Genomic DNA, 26647 nt, shown 5'->3' with positions numbered 1-26647 from the left:
ATTTAAAGAAAATTAAATGCAAGTAAAAGTTTAATTGGACAACCTATGTATCTTTAGCATTTCTTCAGCTGTCTCAAGATTTCAAAAAACTATTTTTCAGTGGCCAATGTCCAATCAAATCTTACTCCTATCTTGTCTATTTAATCATTCTCCTTCAGAACTGACAACGCTTCACTTCTCCCCTATCAAATCTATATATGCAAACCTGTAGACTTGAATAGAATTTACACTGTTCACTTGTTTGTATGTGTAGTCTGACATATCACGATGCATTGTAGTAGTGCTCGACAGGAAGACTTATCCAAATAGATTTAATTATTCAAATACAGGTGGCACCTCCCAAAACCAGACCTCTCTAGTCTAGCAACATCTGTGGTTTGGTAAGACCATGGATGTTCCAGGATCAGAGATCACTGGCAGCCTAGTGGCAGGAAAGCAATCCAGGAAGGGCCGGGCTGAAGCAGCGGAGCTGGAGCTGGAAGCAGCCTCCAAGAGTCTGCAGCACTGGTTCGGGGTAGCTCCCAGCAATGCAGGATCAGGCTGGCGACAGCCTGTGGCAGCGTGGGGCCAGAGCCTTGGCCATCCTGCAGAAGTGGGGCCAGAGCCTGTGGGCTGCCATGGGGAAGGAACCTGTACTCTCAGCAGCCCACGGCAGAGGGACTGGGACCAGTGGCAGCCCCAGCAGCCTACAGCAGCACGGGGCCGGAGCCCCAGAAAGTGAGGCCAGAGCCTGCGGGCTGCCACAGGGCTGGGACTGAAGCTGGAGCCCTCAGCAGCTCAAACAGGGCAAGAGCCAGCCCCCAGCAGCACAGGGCCAGAGCTTGTGGCAGTCTTTGCTGCTGGAATCTGGCAGGCAGTCCAGCTAGGGCAGCAGCAGTGGAGCCAGCAACCCAGCAGGCAGCCCGGCTGGGGCTACAGGAAGTCCCTCCACTTCCCCCACCCACAGTTGGTAGAGTCCAGCTTGGGGCTGTGGCAGGGAGCTCTCTCAGGTTGGGCAAATTCCCTGGTCCAGGACTGGTTAGGTCCTGTGGGTTCCAGGAAAAGAGATGTCCAAACTGTAATTTCAGAACTTTCCAGTGTCATTGATTCATTGAGGATTTTTTTAAAATTACAATACTAATTTATATCAGAACATGGAGTGAAGAGTTTACCTGGTTTATATGTATTTTTGGGCCAGATAATGCTGCACCTCATTCAAGCTATATAGTACCTTGCTCCACAAGTAGTACCATTAAAACCAACAGAATACAGTATTAGCCAATGAGAATAAGGGCTGCAAAATCTAGAGCCAATTATTTGTACCTTGGGTACAACTGTACTTAATGCTTGCACTTGGGAACTGAAGAGTGACCAACTTCAAAGAATCCTCAACACCTGTACTACACATCGGTTACCCAAAGTTCAAATCTGCAGGATCATACTCTGAGCTAGAAGTAACCTCTTGAGAACAAAGATAACACACAGGTTGCAAACTTTTGGTTCAGTATCTCAGCTTGCTGTCTGAATGAAGCAACAGAGAGAAAGAGAGAGAGAAGGTTGTGTAAACTTTGCAATCCATTCCATTTTTTCTTTCAGATGTGTTCGTGTGGGGGGGGGGAGGTTTCTAAACAAAAATCCAAAAACAAATAGATCTTTGGGTTTATCTTTAAAAACTCTCTCAAAACATAACAAAAAATCATTTTAATTTTGATACATATTAAAACACGTTAGTCAGTTCTGCCTGACAGCATAACATGACAGAAATGCACAAGACTTTAAACATGCTTTAAAATGACATTCAGCAAAGTATTTAAAATTTAATAAATAGCATACAGTCACACACAAATACACTTTTCATACTGAATCATTAAGCCTACTAAAACAGACGGGCAAAGAATAAATAAGACAGTAGTTGACATGTTTTTGTTTTTAAAAGATACATATTCTTGCTACCACGCTAGTTGCCACACATTTACCTGCTTATCACAAAATTGGAAATTATAAACAATTTTTTTCACTGATCTGTTTTGCTCCAACTTGTAATATTACAAAAATAATTAAAATGGATATACTGAAGGGGATTTTTTTGAACAACCAGTCTGAAACCAAGTAAACCAATTTTAAATACAATGAATAAATAGGTATTTAGTAAAGGAAATTAAATTGTAACAAAATGCAACATTCCAAGAAAAGAGCCATGGAAATATATAGCAACTGTATTATAGAATAGTACTTAAAGTGATAGTGCTTGTGCACTAAGCTCATTAGAGACCTCAATATGATTTTAGTGCAAACTTCCTGAATCCAAATAAGCTTTATACCCTATATTACTAGGGAAAGATATATTACCAGTTGGAACATATCCTGTTTAGTATTTGTACCTTTAGCAGACATTTTAAAGTATGTTGTAACATCTTCATCTATTTGATTTTTTGTCCTCAAACTGAGATAACGAATGACCTGGGATTTTATATCCTACTTGGTTGTACCATGTTGTATTGCAATTTACTAAATGTTGGATTCCAATGTTATAAAGGCTATAAAAAGGGCTTTTTCCATCAGTTTATCTAAATATACCTAAATTTCATATATCACTGTTTGAACTTTTGAAAGAAAAAAGTATTATGGTGAAAGTCTCTCCCTTTGAAAAAGTTCATATGATGTAATTCAAGAATATTTAGACAATATGTTATATAAACCTCGAAAGGAAAAATACATATTTTTACATTAACAATCCTTACCAGCATTTAGTATATTAAGTTACAAGTATGTTGGCATTAATACAATGGATTCAATTTCCAAAGGAAAAATTCTGTACAAATTAACCTGTTAATATGGGGTAAACAAACAGGCAGTCAAATTTTGAGTAGCCATGTTTCTATTGTGAACTACAGTACCAAGATAAACTAACTTGAAGCTAACTGGATGAACACTGGTTATTTAGAGTAACTCATTTATACTGGATACATTTATTCCGAGTCATAAAAATGTTCACTTTAGCAGTCCAGAGTTACCCAGTAAAATAAATGTTTATTCAACCACACAGGAAAAAACATGTTAATCACATGATTTTTGCCCCAGACTTGTTTAAAACTAGAATCTAGTTTTAACTATGAAGTACAAAACAATGACTGATATTGCTCCAACTTGTATACAATCTCCCCTATTCAATCCGTACCTAACAAAGTAACAATGCCTCATCATCACTAGTTTCGTTTTTCAGTGCTGCTTCTAAGCATGTGTCGGGTATCTGGGCAGTGTGTACAATACCACAGCGCTCACATGGGCCATCTCGTTTACATGACCTTACTCCATGATGCATTGCACTGTAAGGCTGCCTAAGCCCTTGTCCTTGATCTGAGGAGAGATCAAGCAGGGGTCTTGAACAGTCATTCATATCAAAGTCTGATGCTACATCAGAAACTGGAATTAACATTTCAACATCATCATCTTCATCTCTTCCATTTACCCCATTATCAAGCTGTCTCAAAGGACTTTGGTTCTGATTTACTGAGCTTGATCGCCCTAAAGTAAAGCGTACCCAACGCAATCCTTGAGTCATACGACTTAGTGCACTCGTGAGCTGGTGACGTGCTGGACTTGCACTTGGGGGTTCTACACTTGTAATTTCTCTTCCATTATCTGTATTAGTGCCATTGGTATTCTGAGCTGAAGAACTTCCACATGCTCCTACTGTTGCTTCTATTGCTGTTGCTGGTGGAATTTTTTGAGGCAAAGTGGCAGCAACACCACCAACTGCTCCTGCTGTGTCTCTTCTTTCATTTTCTGTGTCTGTGTCATCAGACTCAACAGAAAATAGACTTCTGTGAGTATTATTTCTTTCGGCTTCTCTACTAGTGTTCTGACTGGCAACATCATCTCCATCTGCTGAGACTAATGCCATTGATCCAGAATGACGGGACCTTGCAAAATTAAATATTCGATTCCAAATATTACTTGACCTGCCAGCAATCGGAAGTCTGATTGAGGTAAATCCAAGCTGAGATCGCACAGCTAGTCTCAGGTTTTCCAAAACTGAAGCCTGAAAAAAATCCACAAATTAGTCACTGACAACTGACTGTCAGAAAAGAAAAAGATACAGCTAATGTCCAAAGGAGCACAATCTAAATGAGAGAAAAATCTAGGTGCTCAGTTATGACAGTGATGAGCGTGAGGCAAGAACCTATAAAAAAAGTCAAAGATAGTCCAGGGAATACACAGGTTATAAATATACACTTGAAATGCAGTTGGAATATTTAGGAGATCAAAGACTTCAGTTAGTATAAATTTTAGAGGGATTTAAACAGAGGTTGGGCATATGAATAGTTACAAACTATTCTAAGCATATAATTGGTATGGAAGATGTGCAGATCCTGCAAGTGTGGAAAATACTATAAACAGGGCAACATGCATGCTTGGCTGAGGGGAGAAGGAAATTAGAACAGTAATGTGTATGGAATGGAGCTTTGCAAAATTCAAGGGCTTGTATAAGATGATTAGACATGAAAAGGGATGGAAATGTGGTAAGGTGAAGGAGGAGATGCACAATGAAATACGGGGAGGCTTAAGTAGTTGAGATGCAAGATAATTAAGATATCAAAATATTTTTCCAAACAACAAGAAAGAAAACAACAGATTTTACAGGTGCTGTTCAAAAGAAGTGACAAGATTAGGCAAATGCTTTGGATTTATAGGAGGATAAAAGGAAACTGAAAATTTCTAAGCTTAAGTAACAGTGATGCCTATACACTATGGCTGTGTCTAGACAGGCAAGTTTTTCCTCAAAATCATCTGATTTTGCGGAAAAGCTTGCCAGCTGTCTACACTGGCCATTTGAATTTCTGCAAGAACACTGACGATCTCATGTAAGATCATCAGTGTTCTTGCGGAAATACTGTGTTGCTCCCGTTCGGGAAAAAGCCCTTTTGCGCAAATCATTTGCGCAAGAGGGCCAGTGTAAACAGCACAGTACTGTTTTCCGCAAAAAAGCCCCGATCGCGAAAATGGCGATCGGGGCTTTTTTGTGGAAAACCGCATCTAGATTGGCCACGGACGCTTTTCCGCAAAAAGTGCTTTTACGGAAAAGCATCCTGCCAATCTAGACGTGCTTTTAATGGAAAACTTTTAAAAGTATTTTCGGAAAATCATGCTAGTGTAGACGTAGCCTATGGTTAAAGTTTTCAAAAACAGGAGTCTAAAGTTAGGTATCTAAATAATAGCTTATTTTAGAAGTGCAGAGCAGCCAGCAGCTTCTATTAATCTCAACAAAACTCAGCATTTCTAATAAAAAATAGTCAAGGTACTTGTGAGGACATCTATACTATAGATTATACAGATGTCCAGACTAGAGTCTACCTTTAGCTTCCTATTTTTGAAAATCACACAAAGTCACTTTTGAAAAATCTTAGTCATCTACTTAAATACTTAAGGCATCCTGATTTAACATTCAAAAGAATACTTTAAAAATCAATATGAAAAATGCTTTGTAACTTTATATATGCAAACTAAAAAACCCAAAAGAATTATCTTTCCCTTCTCCATTTCATGCCCTCATTTTGGACACATTGGATGCAATTCTCTTTTTCACACCAATTTCACATCAGAATAATTATTAACATCAACCGATATTAGGAGTAAATCTATGTTTGTAATTCGAGGAAGACATGGTCCTTTATGATTAGTTCTGGCAAACAGGAATCTTAAAGAATTACCTGATAAATTGGTGGGTAATTTATAAACAGTTCAGGTGATGTTTTCTCTACCTCCTTGCATCTATTTTGTAATGTTGCATCTGTTCCTAAATAAAAGCTTCTCAGTGTTGGTAAAGGAATTGACTTGTCATTTTAAATTTTGCATACTTTTAGCATTGAAGTGTAAATTAAAATTTTACAAGGTATTAAAGGAGGTATGAGTGGTTCTTTGAGAAGTATTCTTCAATGCTCATATTGTGATTGAAGAGGAACTTCCAGAGTCTATGAAAGAAACTGTAGTTGGCTGTCCCTGATGTTGGAGAAGACCTTACCTTATGCAGGTCTTAGAGACTCATATTACTGCTGAATTATGACAGTCTTTAGTAAAAAAAAAAACAGCTAACCAACTGCAGTTTATATTCTCATATATACCTCATACAGGATTCATTGAAGATATTTGTTTAAACATCCATAATGCCAGACCAAAGAGATCGATTTCTTTTGTGATCACTAGACAGAACACTGAGAGAACAGAGTGGAACTTTGTTTCAAGTCCTCTCGCATATAGACTTTGGCTCCCAGTTCCTTCAGTGGATAACTGCTCTTAACACGAGGACAAGAGCAGCTGTGTGAACTAATGGGGTTATTTTACATAGAGGGAGTCACTAGGCAAGGATGTCCACTGTGTCTCTTATTTTCTACAGATGATAAAGGACAATAAATCTATCACTTGAATAAAACTAAAGATTACATCAGAAAGTAGCTTCATAAGCAGATTATGATTTTATGGTGGATGCGTCCAGTCATTATCAAGTATTAGGATACAATCTGAAACGACATATCACAAATTACCATATGATCCTTTGGTAATCCTCCTGCAGCTTGTTCCACCCCACCCCCTCTTATGGTTTGAAAAAATACGGACGATACCAAACAAAACAGAGGAAAAACTAAACATTTCGATATTTGGTTACCTTTTATTCAATAATACGTACGTACGTGTGTGTGTAAAAACCAATCCAGCATGCCTGTCCAATTATTTTTTAATATTAACATTTGATAGACAGGCATGGCCTGTTAGGTGCACACAATCAGATTTCACTCAATTTAATAACACCACCACAAATTGAAAGTTACGGGTGTGGTAATGATGCTTCGTCTGGGTATTTCATAAGTTATATTTGCTATTTCATAAATTTCAATAATCTGCAGTATGTCCTACTTATTAGTTTTTACTGTATTTTACTTCCCAAATGTTTTAATGCACTTATTTGTGGTTTATTAAGAAAATTCACATATACATTCTGATTTCTATTATGTAAATAGATAAACAGAAGAGCTTGTTCATCTGCTTTATAACATTCAATATTCTTTATACTTTTGTCATTCCCTCTTATTTATCCCAACTCAACTGTAATATGGTCTTCTCCTTTGATTCAATATTTGGAAATATATGAAGGGTTACTGATTCAATAAAATGTCTAAACCTGTATTACAGTCAAATTTATTCCAATAAAGGAAGTACAGAGTCCTACAGTCATAGATGTTATGAAATTAACATTTATTCAATTTCCATGCAAAACTATCTTAGTTGCATATGAAACTGGGAATTCCATATCACTAAATAGCTACAGTATGAGTGAATATTAAAAAGTCTAATGTATGTGTAGCTCTGCGTTGAGAGTTGCACCTGAATGTTCAAGTAGGATGTTCTGTCTTGAGAGGGTCTTCAACATTGATTACAAGTAGTACTTATTAGCATCATAACATAATAGATGCACTTCACATTGGTTGGATTGGTACCTGATGGTATTTTCCTTAAAACAGTATGTACTCTGCAGTTCACCAATTTTTCCTGAAAGGCTCCATGACAGAGTAACTAGTCAATGAAGTGTCAAGATATTTCAAGATGTGCAGGTAAAGGGAAGTTTGAGGAAAGACATTAAGTTTTTCTTTAAATATATTCAGGTTTAGGGACTTAGGCAAATATTATAGACAGGGCTGGTAGACAGCTTACCTTTATAAAGCTTTTTAGCTCCAGACTATATAAACATGAATATTCACAAGGGATCTAAATTATGGTTTGCCCACAAAACTTAATTCTAGCTTTTCCCAACTTCTGAGTGCTTGACTTTGCAACTTCAATGTTCTTTATATGTAATATATGCACATCTATATACAACATCCACCACTACACCTACCAGGTGTAACCTTTCACATTACATGGCCTTTACTATTGAGGGATACTGGCATTTCTTTAGAAAATTGTTTGAACAGTGATATAGTTGTTACCATCTATTATGATGAAGAAATGTCCAATATTTAAAAGTAACTGTGGTACAAAAATTCTGAAGTTGCTGAAAAAAGTGACAAACCTGAAAAACCCATAACACAGTAGTTAGAAAGCAGGGTTATAAAAGTTAAGTGAGATGGCCTGCTATGTGGGGATAATCAGAAACAACTTACCTGGTTTGGTGAACAAACAGGAAAATCTTCGACTGGAGGAATTAAGCCTTGAGCAATCAACTGTCCGTAAGAGGGGGGGGCTTCTCTTCTTAACAACTCAGCCTCAACTCTTGACAACTGTGTTTCAAATGATCTTTCAAGAAGAATAAAAAGTTATATAGTACATAAAAAAGATACTATGTTTTCATAGATCGGAGTTAGATAATATAATGATTGATAAGATTCATATTTATGGCAGTAGAATTTTTAATTCAGTTATATTATATGATTGCATAATCCAGTGCTACCATCAGTATAAGACTGATGACAAAAGCAGAATTCTAAGTCAGATTTAAATAAGGATAACATTTAACACAGTGAGAGGTAGACTCTAATAAAAAGAAGAATGAGAAGCACGGTCATGAGTCCAAAACAGAACAAGCAGAATGCAAAGAAATGCTAATAATCATGTCAACAATTTTAAATATTTCATGTACTTCAGAATGAGACCCCATCGGAAAATTAGCATCTTTTCATTTTTATGTTGAAATCTAATGTTTAAACTGACTACAGGGCAAGTGATCAAAATTATACTTTTCAATCATTCCCCTGTACCACTGCCAAAACATTTCAAAAATATGGAGAGGTAAGAATAACTTTAGAAGTTACCACATATTAATAAAACTATTATTATGGATACATGCATTTGTTAAAGTATTAATTATGCAAATTATATCATTACAATACTTTATCCTAGATTTGGGAATGTGTGTTACTTACCTTCGTTCAAACATCCTCAGTGAGTACAGCTTACAAGTACATCCCAGTGCAATGACAAGCAGCAATCCACAAATAAGGCTCCCGATGACTGCTGCTGTTATTACTCTGGTGGGTACAATAACTGGGCAATTCTCTTCATCACTACCATCACCACAGTCATCTTGAGAATCACATACCCAGCTCTCAAATACACAGCGATTATTTTTACAGTGAAAATTTCCAGGCTGGCAAAAGAAGCAATTCTTCTCATCTGAACCATTAGGACAATGATTCTGATAGTTGCAGCGATCTGAACGAGGATAGCAAACACCATTTCGAGAGCATGGAAACTCTTCTTTTTGGCACATACTGCAATTGGTTTCATCTCGTCCATTTGGGCAATGCCAATAGCCATCACAGCGCTGCTGCTCTGTGTAGCAACCCCAGTTTCCACCACATGGAATTTCCCATGGCAAACAGAAGCCATCTACTTGATACGTTGCATTAAATCCTCTTGCAGCATTTACTTTGTCAGCACAAAAATGTACTCTTATCTGCCCAGAAGAGGAAACAACTGTAAGAGGTGCATGAGAGTCAAATGCAGTTAACACCCGCAAAAGCTTGCGTGGATTTTCCTCTAAGCCATCATATATTTTGACATAGTCTCCATAACCAGCGCCATCAAGCTTAAAGTCAGTGAAGCGCAAAATTACTTTGCGATGATCGCCAGTGTCTATTAGCCAGGTGCAATTGCTTCCAGGAGGATAAAAGTCTGGGTAATTGGGAGAACTGAAAGTACCATAAAAATATTTTAACCATTGCCCACATGTTGGAATATCACAGTCTACTTCATCACCTAAGTCAAGACAATCAATATTTCCATCACATTTTAAAGATTCTGGAAGGCAAGTGTAAACTTTGGTGATGCGAGAAAGACATTGAAACTGGTTGTAAGCACAAGGTTGAAAGGAAGAAGCTGTTGGAGGATTAGCTATGGCACAGACTTCTTCATCAGAGTTGTCTCCACATTCATCCATGTTATTACATTTCCACATTTCTGGAATGCATTTTCCATTAGCACAATGAAACTGGTTACAATCACATCTTGGTTCATCAGACTTCCCTGAAAACACATTAAAAAATTTATAAATATAGGTAATTCCTATTAGGTTCTAGAACTGTCTGGTCATCATTGTGTATTAATATAATGTAATTAAAGAGTACCTTATAACTTTTTAGGTCTCCATAAATCATTGTAACCCCAAATACATCACAGTATTTTAAACAGCAAATTCTGCCAATATAATACCTTGAGTCTGAGTCTCAGCTTCAATGGAGCTATGCTGATTTATGGAAGACAGAGCCATGACAATTCACAACAGTAGAAAATCTGGTACCTTGTCTGCACTAAGATATCTAATCATTTTTTGGAAACAAGGGTTAGATAAAAAAAAAAAATCAATTCTCATGCCCATCTAAACCATAAGCATTATCACGCCCCAGTAACACACAGGAAACAGGCTCTTGTTCACCAGAGCAGTTCTTAGTAGGCTCCACTCCCCTGCACAGCATGTTGCATGCTTCCTAGGCTCCTGCTCTGCAAACAGGAATTCACACGAAGGCGACATACTTAGCATCATAGTCTGTATTAAGGCCTATCCCCAGAGCCACACACTATACTGGCTACTAGTGTCTTCCTGAGCCATCTTGTACCGGTTGAGTCTCCCTGGCACAGCACCCTCGGGAAAGGCCCAGTCCCAAACCAGAGAATTTGCTGGACTCTGCTCCGGTCACAGCAGAGGGGCCAGCACTGATGGAACAGGGATGGGGAGCCTCTTGGGGAAACAGGCAGGGTGTCTGTGGATCCCTGCAGGAGTGAAGCTCAGCAGACTATGCTTCTGGCCACAGGCTACACCCTGGCCACTAGACTATGCTCCCACAGGACTCTGCAGTTGTCCTGCCTCTTCCTCCAAGTGCTTCCTGTCCTCACTTCTCCTTCCCTAAGCTTGAATGCTACAAATCAGCTATTTGTGGTGCTCTGTAAGCTCGGGGAGGAGCTTCTGAATGTGAGACCCCCGGTTTTTCCCCATGCTCCAGCCCCAAGAGTATCCACTGATGTTGCTGGATGAGGGAAATCGCGATTACAGAGTTGCAATATCGCTTCTCATCAAGGAATAACTTATTAAAATTCCACCTATACTCAGCTGCACAGCATGTTTTGAGAACACTTATAATCTGGTTCTCCAGTCAGGTTGGGATAAATACATTAAAACCATGTTTATATAAAAAAAGAAGTTTCTGCCTATCCATTTTATAAGCTTGATTAGCTGAATCCGTGTTTACAAAGGTATCAGGTGTTGTGCTGTACAACTTTTAAACATCCTCTAGAACTTATCTTGATGAACATGGCTTTTAGTAGAAAAATATATATGGGATATTTAAAATGGAGTAATATAGAGGCTATATGCTCTAATGGTTATGGCACAGGACTATGACTTAGGAGATGTAGGTCGTATTTCCAGCTTCATTAATGACCTGCTGGGGTTCCTTGGGCCAAGTCACTTCTCTGTTCCTCTCTTTTAACCTAAATATCTACTACCCATCAAAAGATTAAATATGAAGTTTTATGATCTAAGCAATTAAAAAGGAAATAAACAGAGTTCTAGGATGACAACACCTGTGACATTTTTAAAAATCCACAAAAATCTAAAGAGTTTGCTATAAAACGTACACAGAAAAATAAAAAGCAAAACAAGTGCTAAGCCCAATGAGCACTGCCCAAGAGCACTTAACTGACAGACATGTAGTGAAAACAGAGTACAGAAGGGATAAAAAGTTAGTGACTGCACTTTAGAAAATGTTGATCTTGTTATGGCAGCAACTAAAGGAAAAACAGATTTGTTATTAGCGACATTGCCTTGTTTCACTGATAAAATACCCTATTTAATATTAGCACGTCAAAATATTTAACTACATGAACAGACTGAAAATGTTTTTTTTAAAAAAGACAAGTCACTGTTAGTAAAACTCTAAAATTAGTAGCTTGTTGTCTATCCCCACACATTATAGCACACCTACTTGGAGTTACCATCACTCTGAGAATTTGAGATCAATTCCCAAAGAACCAAATGAAGGCCATGTAACTCTACAGACAGATGAGAAACCACTGTGTGAGGTGCTGTACAAACAGAACAAAGACAGCTGCCGGCCCAAAGATCCTATATTTAGTTTGTAAGAAGAGACAACAGATAGGTACAGAGAAGGGAGTACAAAAAAATGACTAGAAATGTTCATGTATAGTTGTTTACATGATTTAACTGATAAGTCTGGGCTCATCGGTTAATCCTAATGACTACACGCTTCCCCTCCTTGCTGCTTCTGTATAAGAGGCAATAAGGGAGGGGGAGGAAGGGCGTGAGATGGTTCCCAGGGAGCTGCCTGCCTGCTCCCCTTGCTGTCTTCCACAGGGCGAAGTCAGTGTTCACTCTAAGCTGCATGGAGCCTTGAGCCTCTGACTGGGTGGGGCTGATTAATCACCTGGAAAGCTGTGCTACCACACACCTTCAAGAGAACACATGTGGGAGCCAGTACATGTGGGAAGCTGGTTTTCAAGCCAGTTCCCTGCATGTACAGGCAGTCCCCGGGTTACATGGATCCGACTTACATTGAATCCCTACTTACAAACGGGGTGAGGCAACCCCGCATTAGCTGCTTCCCCCCAGCGGACCAGGGAGACGCGAAGCTAGCGCGCCCCCGCCCCTCCCAGCAGACCAGGGAGATGCGGAGCAGCTTTTCTCAGCAGACACCTCAGCTTGAGAATAAAGGACTGAGGGAAGTGAGGTGTGAGAGAATAAAACTGAGCTCTGGAGAAATGTTTGGCTAGAGTTTCCCCTACAATATGTACCGGTTCCGACTTACATACAAATTCAACTTAAGAACAAACCTACAGTCCCTATCTTGTACGTAACCCGGGGACTGCCTGTACTGGCTTCTATGGAGTTGCCTCCTCCCCCAATGCTGCCTCTGTATCAGCGGTTACATGTTTATACATATAAACATTTGCTAACATCCCTAACAATGACATAATATTGGCTAGCATCTGTGCACCCACAGCCTAAGTTTCTTTAAGTTTTTGTACGCATATTATGTAAAATGTAGAGCTGGAAGGGACCTTAAGAAGTTATCTAGTCTGTTTTTCTGCATTGAGACAGGATTACATAAACCAAGACCATCCCCAGCAGGTGTTTGCCTAACCTGTTCTTAAAAATTGCCAGTGACTGGGTTTCTACAGTCTCCCTAGGTGGTCTGTTGCTAGGGAAGTTGTGGAATCACAGCACAGGAGAGTTTTAAGGAGGGATCTGAAGGAGGATAACAAGGGAGATTTGTGGGTGTTTACTACAAGCCCTTCCCAAATGTGAAGGACAGCAAGTGAAGATGCATGAAAATGCTTGATTGGAAATGTATCGAGTGGGCAATGGAAACTGGCATCATGAACCAGAGACATGTCAGTTTGTTTTAATGCTGCTGGAAGCTAGAATGAAAATGGATGTTTGAGTTAGCTTAGAAAGGGTTTAGGTGGAGCAGAGTCAAGTAAAACAGTGATCTCCAAACTTTTTACACCCAAGATCACTTTTTAAATGTTAGGACAAGCCAAATCTACCCCATCTCTTCCCCAAGACACCACCCCTTCCTTGAGGCCCCACCCTTTCTGTTCCCCTTCTCTCCATCACTTGCTATCCCTGGCCCTTATACACTCTCAGGGTACGGCTACACTACCGATTTTTTTTATCCTTCTGTTGGAAGAAATGTTTCCGACATTTGCCCCATCTAGACTGGGCCAAATGTCAGAAAAAACCCTTCTTTTGGAAGCCCCCTTGTTTCTCATGAAGGAATACAGGGGCTGCCAAAAGAGCGTGTTTGCTGGAAAAACTCTTGTAGTCTAGCCGTACCCTCAGTGGGTTGAGACAGGATGTACAGGCTCTGGGGTGGGAATGAGGGATTTGGGTGTGGGAAAGGGTGAGAGGTACAAGCTCTGGGAGGGAATATGGATGCAGGAGGATGTGGAGAAGAGGATGCTGGCTCAGGGAGGGGCTCTAGGCTGGGGAGTGTTGAGTTCAGGTGAAGGGTGGCGGTGCTGAGCAAGCCACAGGATTGTGGATGTGAGGGTGCAGGAGTTTGGGTTGGGATGTGAGGTGTTCAGGGCAGGGAGGTTGGGAGTATGATAGGCTCATGACACAGATTTGCAGTGTGTGAATGGTGCAAGAGTGTTGTGGCAGAAGTCTGAGGATGTGGGGGGTACAGGAGTCTGGGGATGTGAAAGGCTAAGGACAGAGGGTTCCAATGTATTATAGGCTCAGATTTGTGGTCAGGAGGGGGTACAGGAGTGTTATGTTGCTGTGGCCAGATGAGGGCTTGGCCCCAATTGGGGGCTTGTTGGCCAGGCTTCATTTTAAAATAAAGTATTATGTCGAACACAAAAGATTTCAACATTGTCTTTATTTATGAGGCGTGGGGAACCTGTTTTGAGTCAGGGGTCACTGAACCACAGAAAAGTCAGTCGGGGCAACCCAAGTGAGATACAAAAACACAACCCTTCCAAACCCCTCAGGCCTCATTAATGAGGCCCAAACTGTGCTGGTGGGGGCAGGGGACAGGGTGCTTGTAGGTGCTGGGGAAGGAGTTCTGGGGCAGGAGCTAGAGTGCTGGGGCAGGATGCCAGTGGGTGCCAAGGCAGGGGACAGGGTGCTGGTGGGTGCTAGGGCAAGGGACAAGGTACTTGTGGGGGTCTGGGCAGGGGAAAGGGACAGGTACAGAGTCCAGTACCTGGGGATCCTGCAGCTGCACGCCAAGGCCCAGGAAGTGCACAGGCTGCTTCCCCATCCCCCAAACAGCGGTGTGGTACACCTTCTGCCTTCCTGCAGATGGGAGAGCGGGGGTGGGGGTGGGGGTGGCGGTGGCGGTGGGGGAGAGTTCTGGAGCACGCCAGCTCCAACTGCTCAGGCAGCGCGCACCTTGCTCCTCCGCTCCGCATGGCATCGCACGCTGCCTGAGCAGTTGGAGCTGGTTCAGACCCGGACTTCCACTCCCTCCCCTCCTCTTTCCCCCATGCACAGGAAGTCAGCAGAGGAATAAAGTCCTCAGTGAGCAACATTTTAGGTACCACACCGGCTGTTTGGGGGGGAGAGGGGGGAGGAGGAAGAGCTGCCCAGGCACTTCTGGGACCTGGCGCAAACTCCCCCCGCACCCTGCAGGAAGCCAGTGCTATCTCCGTTGTCCCTGGAGGTAGCATCAGCGCGGCATTCATCTTGGGGGTGGAGGACAGTGAGGGGGGCCTCCCCGAAAGACTCGCGATCGACTCGTTGAGCCCCCAGGATTGACCAGTGGATCGTGATAGACAGGTTGGTGACTTCAGAAGTACAATATCCAGAGCTAGAGCAGACAAACCAGAATGCAGAAAATAGCAAAACTCCCAGGAGATTAAAAAAGGCTAGTAAGCCATACTTGGATTTACTAGGAACAAAGCATGCCAAAGCCTCTTGATTTTCTACTTTGACAAAGTACCTGGCGTTGTGTATAGGGAAAATGTGATGGACATAATGTACGAGGACTTTAACAAAGCTTTTAACAGTCCCACATGACCTTCTCTTAAGTAAGTTGGAGGTATGTGGGCTTGATAAAACTACCATTGAGTGGGAAAATACTTGATTAAACAACTGAAAACAAGGAGTATATTAATGGAATGATGGTCAGATTGGAGGTAGGTCTCAAGGGAAGTTTCACAGGGATATTATTTTGGTATCATGTTTACTATCTTTATTAATTTCCTGGATATAGGAAAAGAGAGCATACTGGTCATACATGCAGATGAGATAAAGCAGGAGAAGGGAGTGAGGGGGAGTGAGTATCAACACTTTGGACAATAGAGCTAAAATTCAAAGGGATTTTGAAAAATTGAAGAACTAGACTTTAGACAAAATGACAAAGACAAAGGTGCCACACTTGAGAAAGAAAACCCAAATGGACAAATACAGAATGAGAGAAGACTAGCTTTAGCAGTCAGTACTGCTGAGAAGGATCTGGGGATTGTGATAACATAAGATACAAGGATGGCCATAGTGGGTCAGACCAAAGATTCATCTACCCAATATCATGTCTTCCAACAGTGGCCAATGCCAGATGCCCCAGAGAGAGTGAACATAACAGGGAAGCATCAAGCATAATCATGTTATTTGTTTCCAGCCTCTGACAGACAAAGTCTTTTGATGGCCCTAACCTCTATGAATTTATCTAGTTCTTTTTTTAACCCTGTTAAAGTCCTGGTCTTCACAACATCCTTTGGTAAGAAGTTCCACAAGTTGACTGTGTGTTGCACGAAGAAAAACTTCCTTTTATTTGTTTTAAACCTGCTACCTATTAATTTCTTTTAGTGACCCCTTGATTTTATGTTATGGGAACAAGTAAATAACTTTTCCTTCTTCACTTTCTCCATACTTGTGATGATTTTATAGCGCTCTATTATATCCTCCCTTAGTCTCCTCTTTTCTAAGATGAAAAGTCCCAGTCTTTTTAATCTCTCTTTATATGGCACCCATTCTAAACCCCTAATCATTTTTGCTGCCCTTTTCTGAACCTTTTCTAATGCCAATATCTCTTTTTTGTTATGAGATGACCATGTCTGTATGCAGTATTCAAGATGTGGGCATACACCATGCCTACGTCTACACTGGCATGATTTTCCGGAAATGCTTTTAACGGAAAAGTTTTCCGTTAAAAGCATTTTCGGAAAAGAGCATCTAGACTGGCAGGACGCTTTTCCGCAAAAGCACTTTTTGCGGAAAAGCGTCCGTGGCCAATCTAGACGCGGTTTTCCACAAAAAAGCCCTGATCACCATTTTCACGATCAGGGCTTTTTTGCGGAAAACAGTACTGTGTTGTTTACACTGGCCCTCTTGCGCAAATGATTTGCGCAAGAGGGCTTTTGCCCGAATGGGAGCAGCACAGTATTTCCGCAAGAATACTGATGATCTTACATGAGATCATCAGTGTTCTTGCGGAAATTCAAGCGGCCAGTGTAGACAGCTGGCAAGTTTTTCCGCAAAAGCAGATGATTTTGCGGAAAAACTTGCCAGTCTAGACACAGCCCATGGATTTATATATAGACAATAAGATATTCTCTGTTTTATTCTCTATCCCTTTTTTAATGATTCATAACATTGTTTGCTTTTTTGACTGCTACTACACATTGATTGGATGTTTTCAGAGAACTATTCACAATGACTCCAAGAACTCTCTTTCTTGATGGATCACAACTCAACATGAGTCAACAATGTGATGCTGTTTCCAAAAATCAAACGCAATTCAGATTTCATTAACACAGGCACAGCATGCAAGCCATGGGAGATAACCGCACTGCTCTACTTGGTGTTGGTTAAGCCTCAGGTGGAGTAGCGTCTGATTTTGGTCACCATCATACAGAAAGAACAGAGAAACTGAAAAGGATCCTGAGGCAATAGACAACAACGATCAAAACGATGAAATGCAAACCATATGAATAAAAGCTGAAGAAACTGGGTTCAAAGGGGAGACATGAGAGTGGTCTTCAAACACTTGAAAGACTTGCAAAAAAGAAGAAAAATTGCTCTCTCTCATGAAGTGGGTGGGAAGGGGGGGCAAGAGACAATACGTTCAAACTACAGCATAGCTAGATTAAATTTTAGGAAAATAATTCCTAACTATAAGAACAGTAGGCCAATGGAACAAACTACCTAGGGAGGTCATGGAATCTCCGTCACTGGAGGTTTTCAGAGGTTGGATAGCCATCTGTCTTGGATTTTCCAGTGAGACAGACCCAGACCAGTTGACTACTGCAGGCTGAGAGAAGGCAGATATACAGACCTCTGGGGTTATGTCTACACAGCAACATTATTTTGAAATAACATAGTCCGCATCTACAAAGCCGAAAGTTATTTCAACATGTCGAAATACTGTTAAGCTTCTTTCTTCAACTCCTGTAACCCTCATTTTATGAGAAATAAGGGTTGTCCGAGGAAGAGTGCTCTCTCTCTCGAAATAAATGCTGTGTAGATAGCGCCAAAACTTGAAATAAGCTATTTCAAAATAAGCTTCGCATTGATGTATCTTAATTTGTGTAGCTTATTTCGACTTAAGCCCTGCAGTGTAAATGTGCCCTGGGTGAATAGTTTTCTGTTCCTTCAGTAACTAGGGCAGGGGCAGCTGCTGCAGTGCAATCAGGAAGATCCTGGGGCCAATTAAGAACTTGCAAGAAGCAACCTGCTAATTGGAACACACGTAGCCCATTAAGAACCTGCTGGGGGCTAGTTTAAAAGGCTTCCCTTCAGGGAGGGCCAGCAGGTCAAGGACTGGGAGTGAAGAGGTGCTCTGTGGAAGAGTGGAAGGATGTGGTCTGGTACCAAGAGAAAGATACTGGGAGGAGTTGGTTGGTGAAGTGGCTCATGGAAAGGCTGCAGCTCTCCCTGCATCACTACAGAGACAATCTCCGAAGGAGGAGGCTAGGACTAAGGAAGGGTTCATCCCAGACCCATTTGACTGGACTGTTATGAAGGTGGATCAGTAGTTTATGACAACTCTCTCCAGTAAAGGGAGAGAGGCTACCTTGAGGGCCAAAGCAAGCCTCTGAGGCAAGTGCCCACTGCCTAAGTGCAGGATGCCCAAGGAAAAGGCAGAGCTCTGCCACAACTGGCGTGAAGGGAGGGATTTGTTCATAGCATGGCAGAGAAGGAAGGATGAAAATTTAAAAATGTGAACCCCAGGGTGTTGGGTTTTGTGTTTTCCCACCCTCTTCTTTGTTTGGTGTTAGCAGCTAATACCACAATGGAGCACTTGGTGAAAGTTTTGGTGCAAGCCACAGCAGCCCAACTGGAGGGGCGGAGGGGCTACACAGTTCTGGGGGGGTGGGAGGGAAGGGGCTACACAGCTAAGGCAAGAAACCAACCAGATGCTAATTAATCAAGTGGCTTCTGATAGCGCACTCCTCCGAGAGGAAGTGGAACAGCTGAAGACCCTTAATGATTGGACTCCTGAGTCCAAAGGGATGCAAACCCTGAGCGCCATGGGCAGTCTACGAAAGATGATGTATGGAAACAAGGTAGAGGTATATCTTCTATTGTATAAAAGAACCACTCAGCATGAGGCATGGCAACAGGAATAGTGGACCAGCATACTCACTCTTTTTCTCTGCGGAGAGGTCCAAAAAGCCTACTATGATCTGCCTGTTGAGGTCACAGCTGATTACTCCCCCAGTTGAAGGAAGAGATCCTGGCATGTTCAGAGATGTCAGCAGCCATGTGGGCCCAGAAGTTCCATGATTGGAAGTTACCAAGAGAGTAAGCTGCTGAGGTCCCAGCTGTTTGATCTGATACACCTTGCTCAGAAGTGTCTGTGACACAAGGTGCATAGCTCTGAGGAAGTTTTGGAGACACAGGGTGCATAGCTCAGAGGAAGTTTTGGAGACACAGATCATAGACCAATTCATGAGGAAATTAACATCTAAACCTTCACACTTGGTTAGGCCAGAACAGTCCATCCACATACAATGAAACGATTGCATTGGTGAAAACACAGCTGATGGCCAGAGACTTAATTTGCCTACCTAAGGAAGGCCCTGTGCAGGGTAGGCCACTAAAGCCAACCCTGGGAGCTGAGGTGTCCAAGTGACCGGGGAGCCCTAGGTGGAAAAGGAAGGTGAGCCAAAAGCCATCTGGGAACCCAGAAGAATGGGAATGGTTTGGATGGAAGGGATCCCAAGATTATACCCCCTAATTTATAGGACAGGAGAAGCAGCAATAGGTGTTTTGGGTGTTAGGAGCTAGCTCACATAACAGCTCAAAGTCCCAACCTCAAAGAGCCCATGCAGTGTTATCTCAGAAACTGGAGCAACCCATGCTCCCTATTCAACCCAGTGGGATCACAGTTTCAGGCCAGTAAAAATAACTAGCAGAAACTATGGCTCTCATAGATTCCAGGAGCATTCTCACTCTGATCTCAAGTAAGCGGGTATAACCCAGCCAGCAGATGCAGACTAAACATGCAGGGGTTACTTATGTCCATGGGACAGTTAGCTACTACTGCAGCAGATCAGTGAAAATAGAAATTCAGGAAAACATTACTAGGGTGAAATTCAGGATGGTCCTACACCTCCCATATTCTGTGCTCATCTGACGGGATTTCCCCGGCTTTGAAGGCATGCTCTTACTGGAGGAGTGGGAAGAAGAGGAGCTCTCTGAACTGAGAGAGGTCCCCCACAAGAAAATTTTCTCCTCCCTTGTTCATGAAGATATCCCAGGAATTATTCCCTGGCCCTGGGAGGGGCAGGTAGTCCAAGTGGGAAAGGACGGTGGGTCAAGGCCTTGGGTACCCAAATCTTGAGGTTAGAAAAAGGCCACCTACATAGGTGGACACACATGGGCTATGGAAGCGGAGGACCCCAAGACATCTGAGGGTTCAGAAACTGGCTCCGACCCAACCCCACACAGCTGGCTGAGAGGGTAGAAGTAGAATCCTCTGAGTTAGGGTTGGTAAGTCCCAAGGGAGTCCCATTAGAATTGCTATGACTTAGCTGAGATCTCAAGATAAAGTCCACACCTGAAGTTATAATCTGGCCAGGCCCTTCAGGAATCAATCTGAGTAGAGAAAATGGACTGCTTTATCCATCCATATACAGAAAGCTGAGATAGCAGCCAAACGTGCCCTTGCAGAAGGAATAGATTCTGTTTTAAACCTAGAATACAGCTCAGTACAACATTAAAAGATGCTTGCCAAGGAGAATGTTTCCTTTGAGACCAAATGAAGAAGCACTTTCATTTAAGACAGATAAGTGATTTTAGTTGAGGGTTTTCTACTATTTAGAAGTACCTCTTGGCTATTCTGTGAGCAGAACATTTGAAAGGGCATCTGTCAAACCACGTATGCTAGATCAGTGCTGGGCAGGCTCAGGGAGGCTAGAGAGAGGTTCCAGCCTGATATTTTAAATTAAAAAAGCTTGAACACAATTTTGAATTTAAGCACTCCTTGAAACTTTTGCAGCTACTCAAACAACAGTGCACTGGTAGAGAAAAAAAAAGCTCTATAGACAATAAAATAATCCAATATCACTTGATTTCTAAACTGAGTAAAATGTATTAAAGATTAAAATCAGCATAAATTACGGATGTTAAACTGTGTTTAATCAACTAATTGACTAGTTGATGGAATTTCCCTCAATTAGTTGATAAGGGGGAGAAACTGCAGAGCAGCAGCAGGGTTAGCTCCCCACTCTGGGAGCTAACCCCGCTACGGCTCTGCCTTGCCTTTTAAATGCTGCCAGGTTCTTAATACATTTAGAAGGCTGAAGCACAGTAGGGAGAGAGGGGTACCAGGTGTGAACCAAGACAGCTGATTCTCAGCTCCCGCTTGGTCTCCCACTATACCTCTGTCTCCCCTTGCCCCCTCAGAGATAGTGCTGGTGGAAACCAGCTTTTAAGCCGGTTCCGCCCAGCACTAGCCCCTGCTCCCCGCCCCACCAGTTGCCTCTGATTCTTATCAGATAGTCGACTAATCACTTACATACCTAGGATAGACATGAGATATTAGGTCTGTATATTTGTCTGTGCATACAGAATTATTTTATTTCCTCAGCAATAAAATCAATGGCATGTAACACACAATGCACCACAGTTTGAAGTACTTGTTTTCCTGTTCAGTTTGCTATATCCCTTTCATTGCATAGAGTAAAACACATTTCACTTCCGCTTCTCTGAATTGCGCTAACATGTTATCATAAAGGACGCAAGTCAAATGATAGTGTTTCTTGCCTTTCTTTTAAAGCTAGAAAGCAACCTGCTCTCTGCCCTTCTACCAACTTCCCTTTCTCCAAAAGGAAAGGTGGCAGCCCAAGAGCTGTTCTTCGGGATGGGCAACGAGTCCTGCCAATCTCTATCTATCACTTACTGAGGATTACCTACTAGGTCATATGCTTACAGAATAATTTATCCCAAAGAGATTAAATTTGTGCATTTTAGCATGCAAAATTGTTTACCCAGTCCACCTACAAATTTGGTAATACAGATTCAATCACACACAGTTTGAAATTTGTATTTATAGCCATTTGAGACACGAAAAAAAAATTAGAAACTAGATATCAACAAGTACTTCCACTTCCCACAAACACTTCAGCAACTTAAACAAATGAAATAATTAACCTGAAAACTTTGCTGAAAATACTCAATTCTGAGATTGAGAATTTCAACTCTAAGCAATTTTTTTTAAATTGTTTGTAACTAAACAGGCTGTTTTATAATGGAGTTATTTTCACTTTGTTCATTCCTATAAACTCTAGGTCTGTAGATATATTTAAATTCTCAAACTATTAAAATACTGCATACGTTGTATGGTTCTCTCCCATTGCAATGCACCATTACCTGAGAGTAAAAGATACCATATTTTGTATGCTGCTAAAAGGAACAGTGCAGGTTTTAATAACTAGACTATACGAATATTTCATATATTGAGAAAACATACGAATGGGTCCTTTTTATAAACATACCAGCAAAGTAGGCCAATCTGAAGCCTTTCCTAGAGATAGTATCATCCGAATGAAATCTGATCCAAACATGGTCTTGTGAGGATATGTATGGTGATGGAATGGAGGAGCCACAAGCTCTATAACCTTCTACATTCTTGTAGGTTCCTATTGTTAACCAATCCAAACTGCATCGTCGTGATCCCTGAACATCAAAATCTTGAAAACTGAAAAAGAGAGTCAAACGTTAGCTAATTAAGAGACTATTTTACATTTCAAATAGCAATAATCTATCAAATAACTTGTAAATGAGTCAAGTTTATACCAGCCTGAAGTTTAAAAAAAGAAAAGAAAATGCCAGTACAGGCAGTCCCCGGGTTACGTACAAGATAGGGACTGTAGGTTTGTTCTTAAGTTGAATTTGTATGTAAGTCGGAACTGGTACATATTGTAGGGGAAACTCTAGCCAAACATTTCTCCAGAGCTCAGTTTTATTCTCCCACACCTCACTTCCCTCAGTCCTTTATTCTCAAGCTGAGGTGTCTGCTGAGAAAAGCCGCTCCGCGTCTCCCTAGTCTGCTGGGGGGGGGGGGGGGGGAGGCGCTAGCTTCGCGTCTCCCTGGTCTGCTGGGGGGAAGCAGCTAGTGCGGGGTTGCCTCACCCCGTTCGTAAGTAGGGATCCGAGTAAGTCGGATCCATGTAACCCGGGGACTGCCTGTAATTCCCTCACTTTCCAAGCAGTTATGCTATTAACCCTGACACTTAGCAAGTGCTGACAGAATTGTGGCTTTAGTTTAAAAATACTGTAATTCTAGTTAAAGATACTTTATATAGGTCTAATCTCTAATGATTTTCAAATCATATTAAGAGATGTTATTTAAACCAAGCCTCAGCATTGTTTCAGATGAAGCACCTTCCTATGGTTGGGCTTGCCATTGTAAATGAAGCCAAACTGTGTGAGAGAATTAGGATTTTAAATATGATACGGCCCTGGTCACACTAGCTCACTGAACTATGCTAGATCCTTACTACAATCAAATATAGCTGCATCATGGGACTCTGTCAAAACAGAATAGTATGGACGAGAACTAAACATATCTTTGTGCCTAGGCTAAAGTAGGCAAGTGAAGAAACAAAGCATTAGACCATGGCATGGCAAATAGAGCATAGTAGATTGATAGAAGAAAGTAAGCATTGATGTGTATCAAATATTACATAAATCTAATTTAGGATAAACGTTAGGAAACTTTTTGTGGTTAAACAGTTACATTAATTGTACTCTACAACTTCATGACATGCCACTACAGGCAGTCCCCGGGTTACTTACAAGATAGGGACTGTAGGTTTGTTCTTAAGTTGAATCTGTATGTAAGTCGGAACTGGCGTCCAGATTCAGCCGCTGCTGAAACTGATCAGTTTCAACAGTGGCTGAATCTGGACGCCAGTTCTGACTTACATACAGATTCAACTTAAGAACCCCAGGCATCCCCAAGTCAGCTGCTGCTGAAACTGAACAGCGGCTGATTCCAGAAAGCCCGGGGCAGGGGCTTCGTGTAGTCAGCCACTGGTCAGTTTCAGCAGCGGCTGACTTGGGGACGTCTGGGGCAGAGCAGCTGGGGTGCTGCCGGGTTGGTCCAGTAGCGCCCAGAGCGGCGCTACGGAACCAACCGGCAGCGCCCCAGCTGCTGTACCACAGGCGTCCGGAGCAAAGCCGCGGAGCACGGGGGCAGCGGGACAGCCCAGACGCGCTGTGGCTGTCCTGCTGCCCTCCGGCTCCGCGGCTTTGCTCTGCTTTGCTCCCCGTCCCCCTGTCTGTAGACCAGGGGGACGGGGAGCAAAGCAGAGCAAAGCCGCGGAGCACGCGGGCAGCGGACAGCCCAGACGCGTCTGGGCTGCCCGCGTGTTCCGCCGCTTTGCTTCCTCTCCCTGGTCTGCTGGAGACCAGGGAGAGGGCCCCGTTCATAAGTGCGGATCTGACGTAGGTCGGATCCGCGTAACTCGGGGACTGCCTGTATTTAAAGAAAAAAAAAAAAAAAAGATTTGCACCAAAATAAAAGTTCTGAATCAAAGCAAAGCACACTTTTTTTTTTTTTTTTTTTTTTTAAAAGATTGCATTCTTAGCCAAGTATTTATTTTGATAGAAACTGCCTTTCTTCCTGGGTCAGCAAGTCTGCACTGGAAACAATCAAAATCTGCAGCTAAAGCAGTTTAATAATCAGCACTATGGACTGAATATAGTCCCAGTTCTAACTTGTAAGTTGAGGTTAAAACACATTTTGATTCCCAGGCGGTGGGAGAGAGGAGTGTGAACTGATAAAAACTTGAATATATGGTACAGAAGACAGGATATTATTTCCTCTAAAAACTTACAAAGTATATGAAATTGATATAAAAATAAAAGTAAACCTTTGCAAATTTTCTAACTGTTGCCTGTGATTATTTTAGATTTCTATAAGATGAGATCTACCAATGTTTTCTCAGGTATCTTTAAAAAGACCCTGACAAAGCAAATGGATTGTCGTGCAACAGAGAAATTAAAAAAGTGTAAAAGTATGAAGAATATTGTGAATTTGTGATTTAAAAAGAACTAACTCAAAGATATTTTTAATGGAAAAGCTGCATAACTGTCTCCACAGCACCAATTACTATATTAAAAGGACCAAATTTTCCATTATAACTCACCATTGAATGTAGAAATACTATTTGACATTTATAAAATTGGTATTATGTTTATTCCTTCTTTTGAGCACTTACACAAACCCTGACTAACTGTTAACTGTGCACTCCAAACTCCCACCAATTCTATTGGAATTTTTATCAGATTTGCAGAAGTGCTCAGACCCAGACCGTAAGCCATGTTTCAGGTCTTCAGAAACACTTTGCTCCCATTCATGCATCTAAATTAAGTGACCAAATTTATAAAAACAACTCAGCATTCAGTAGTTCCCATTGCTTTCAGTGGTAACTGCTGGGTATTGCATTATTTTGAAAATCTGGGCTTTTGAGAACAGAGATTGCAGAATTGGGCTTAAGTGACAAATGCTACAAGCCAAGCAGTAGTAAAATATCAACAGAAAAATATCAACACAGATCTTGGGTGTAACACTACAAGTACTAAATTCTGAATAGAGGAGGTTAAGAAATAAGTAATCCATGGTCATTAATTACATATTGCTAACATTTCAGCACATCAGGATAGTACAATAGTAAAATTACCTTATAGTGATTATTTCCCCAGGGTTTGCATGGATATACCAGCTACAGTTGATTCTGGCAGGATATTCAAAAGGCCAGCCTGGACTTGTGATGACTCCACTTGGTGCTCTAATTTGTTCTGGACTTTCTCCACAAGCTGAAAGATAGTGGAAGCAATCTGACTAACTATATACTTAAACTAGCAAAACAAAATGAATCAAGGTTTACCAGAAATTAAAATAAAAAATCCTACTTCCATAGATTAAAATAATTTTGTCAGTAGAAATCAACAACACTAAGTCTGGATAACAGCAGCGAGTATTGCCCATAAAGAGCATAGGTAAGAACACTTATTCAGAAAGAGGTATTTCCTGGTTAAGCATTACTGGTTTCCAATCCATGTTCAATTTTTAATCCCAACCGTGGCAAACTTCTTCCATATTCTTGCTACAGGTTGTACCTCTAATAAGCCGAGTCTCTCTGGTCTGACAATATCCGTAGTCTGGCAGGACTATGGCTGTTCCAGGATCAGAGAGTTCTGGCACGCTGTTGGGGTTGGAGGCAGGGTGGAGAACCTGGCATGATGTGGGGGAAGGAGGAGGCTGGCCCAATGCATGGGAGGGTCAGAGTGCAGCCAGGAGCTGGGAATCTGCTGCACTGGGGAGGGGGAGGGGATGGCCTCAAGCTGGGAAGCTCGGTGTGCATCTCAGTGGGGCTGCCGTCAGGCTGGGAGACAGGAAGCCCAGGGTGCAGCTCACCTGGGGGGAAAGGAGGCAGGAGCTGGCGCACACCTCAGCTGGGCGAGTTGGAAAGTCCAGTGAGGCAGCAGGTGGGACCAGCGGGGGGGGGGGGGGGGGGGCGGGGGCAGAAAATACCTCCCCTGGTCTGGCAAAATCCCTCATTCAGGATCAGTGAGGTCCTAAGGGTGCCGGACCAGGGAGGTCCAACCTGTACAACCAAGACATGCCTCAGTTTCCCCATCTGTAAAACTGAGTTATTACTATATTACCTATAAGGGACTGGATTACCCCCATAATGGACT

General features: G+C 41.8%; 1 protein-coding gene across 2 annotated transcripts in view; it reads right to left on the bottom strand.

The window, feature by feature from the left end:
* Nucleotides 1–1665: 1665 nt before the first annotated feature.
* LRP12 (LDL receptor related protein 12) overlaps nucleotides 1666–26647 on the bottom strand; it is a 70156-nt gene continuing 45174 nt past the window's right edge. For both annotated transcript variants that reach the window (XM_075920233.1, XM_075920234.1), the window contains 5 exons: nucleotides 25627–25762; nucleotides 22435–22637; nucleotides 8895–9996; nucleotides 8136–8268; nucleotides 1666–4021 (listed from right to left, as the gene is read on the bottom strand). In XM_075920233.1, the coding sequence (XP_075776348.1) occupies nucleotides 3158–4021; nucleotides 8136–8268; nucleotides 8895–9996; nucleotides 22435–22637; nucleotides 25627–25762 (2438 nt within the window). In that variant the 3' untranslated portion in view covers nucleotides 1666–3157. The remainder of the gene's footprint in view (nucleotides 4022–8135; nucleotides 8269–8894; nucleotides 9997–22434; nucleotides 22638–25626; nucleotides 25763–26647) is intronic.

The sequence above is a fragment of the Pelodiscus sinensis genome, chromosome 2 (assembly GCF_049634645.1).
Source record: "Pelodiscus sinensis isolate JC-2024 chromosome 2, ASM4963464v1, whole genome shotgun sequence".
NCBI classification, from domain to species: Eukaryota; Metazoa; Chordata; order Testudines; family Trionychidae; genus Pelodiscus; species Pelodiscus sinensis.
The sequence above is the reverse complement of the archived record's forward strand: the minus strand, read 5'-3'. Positions and strand labels throughout refer to the sequence as shown.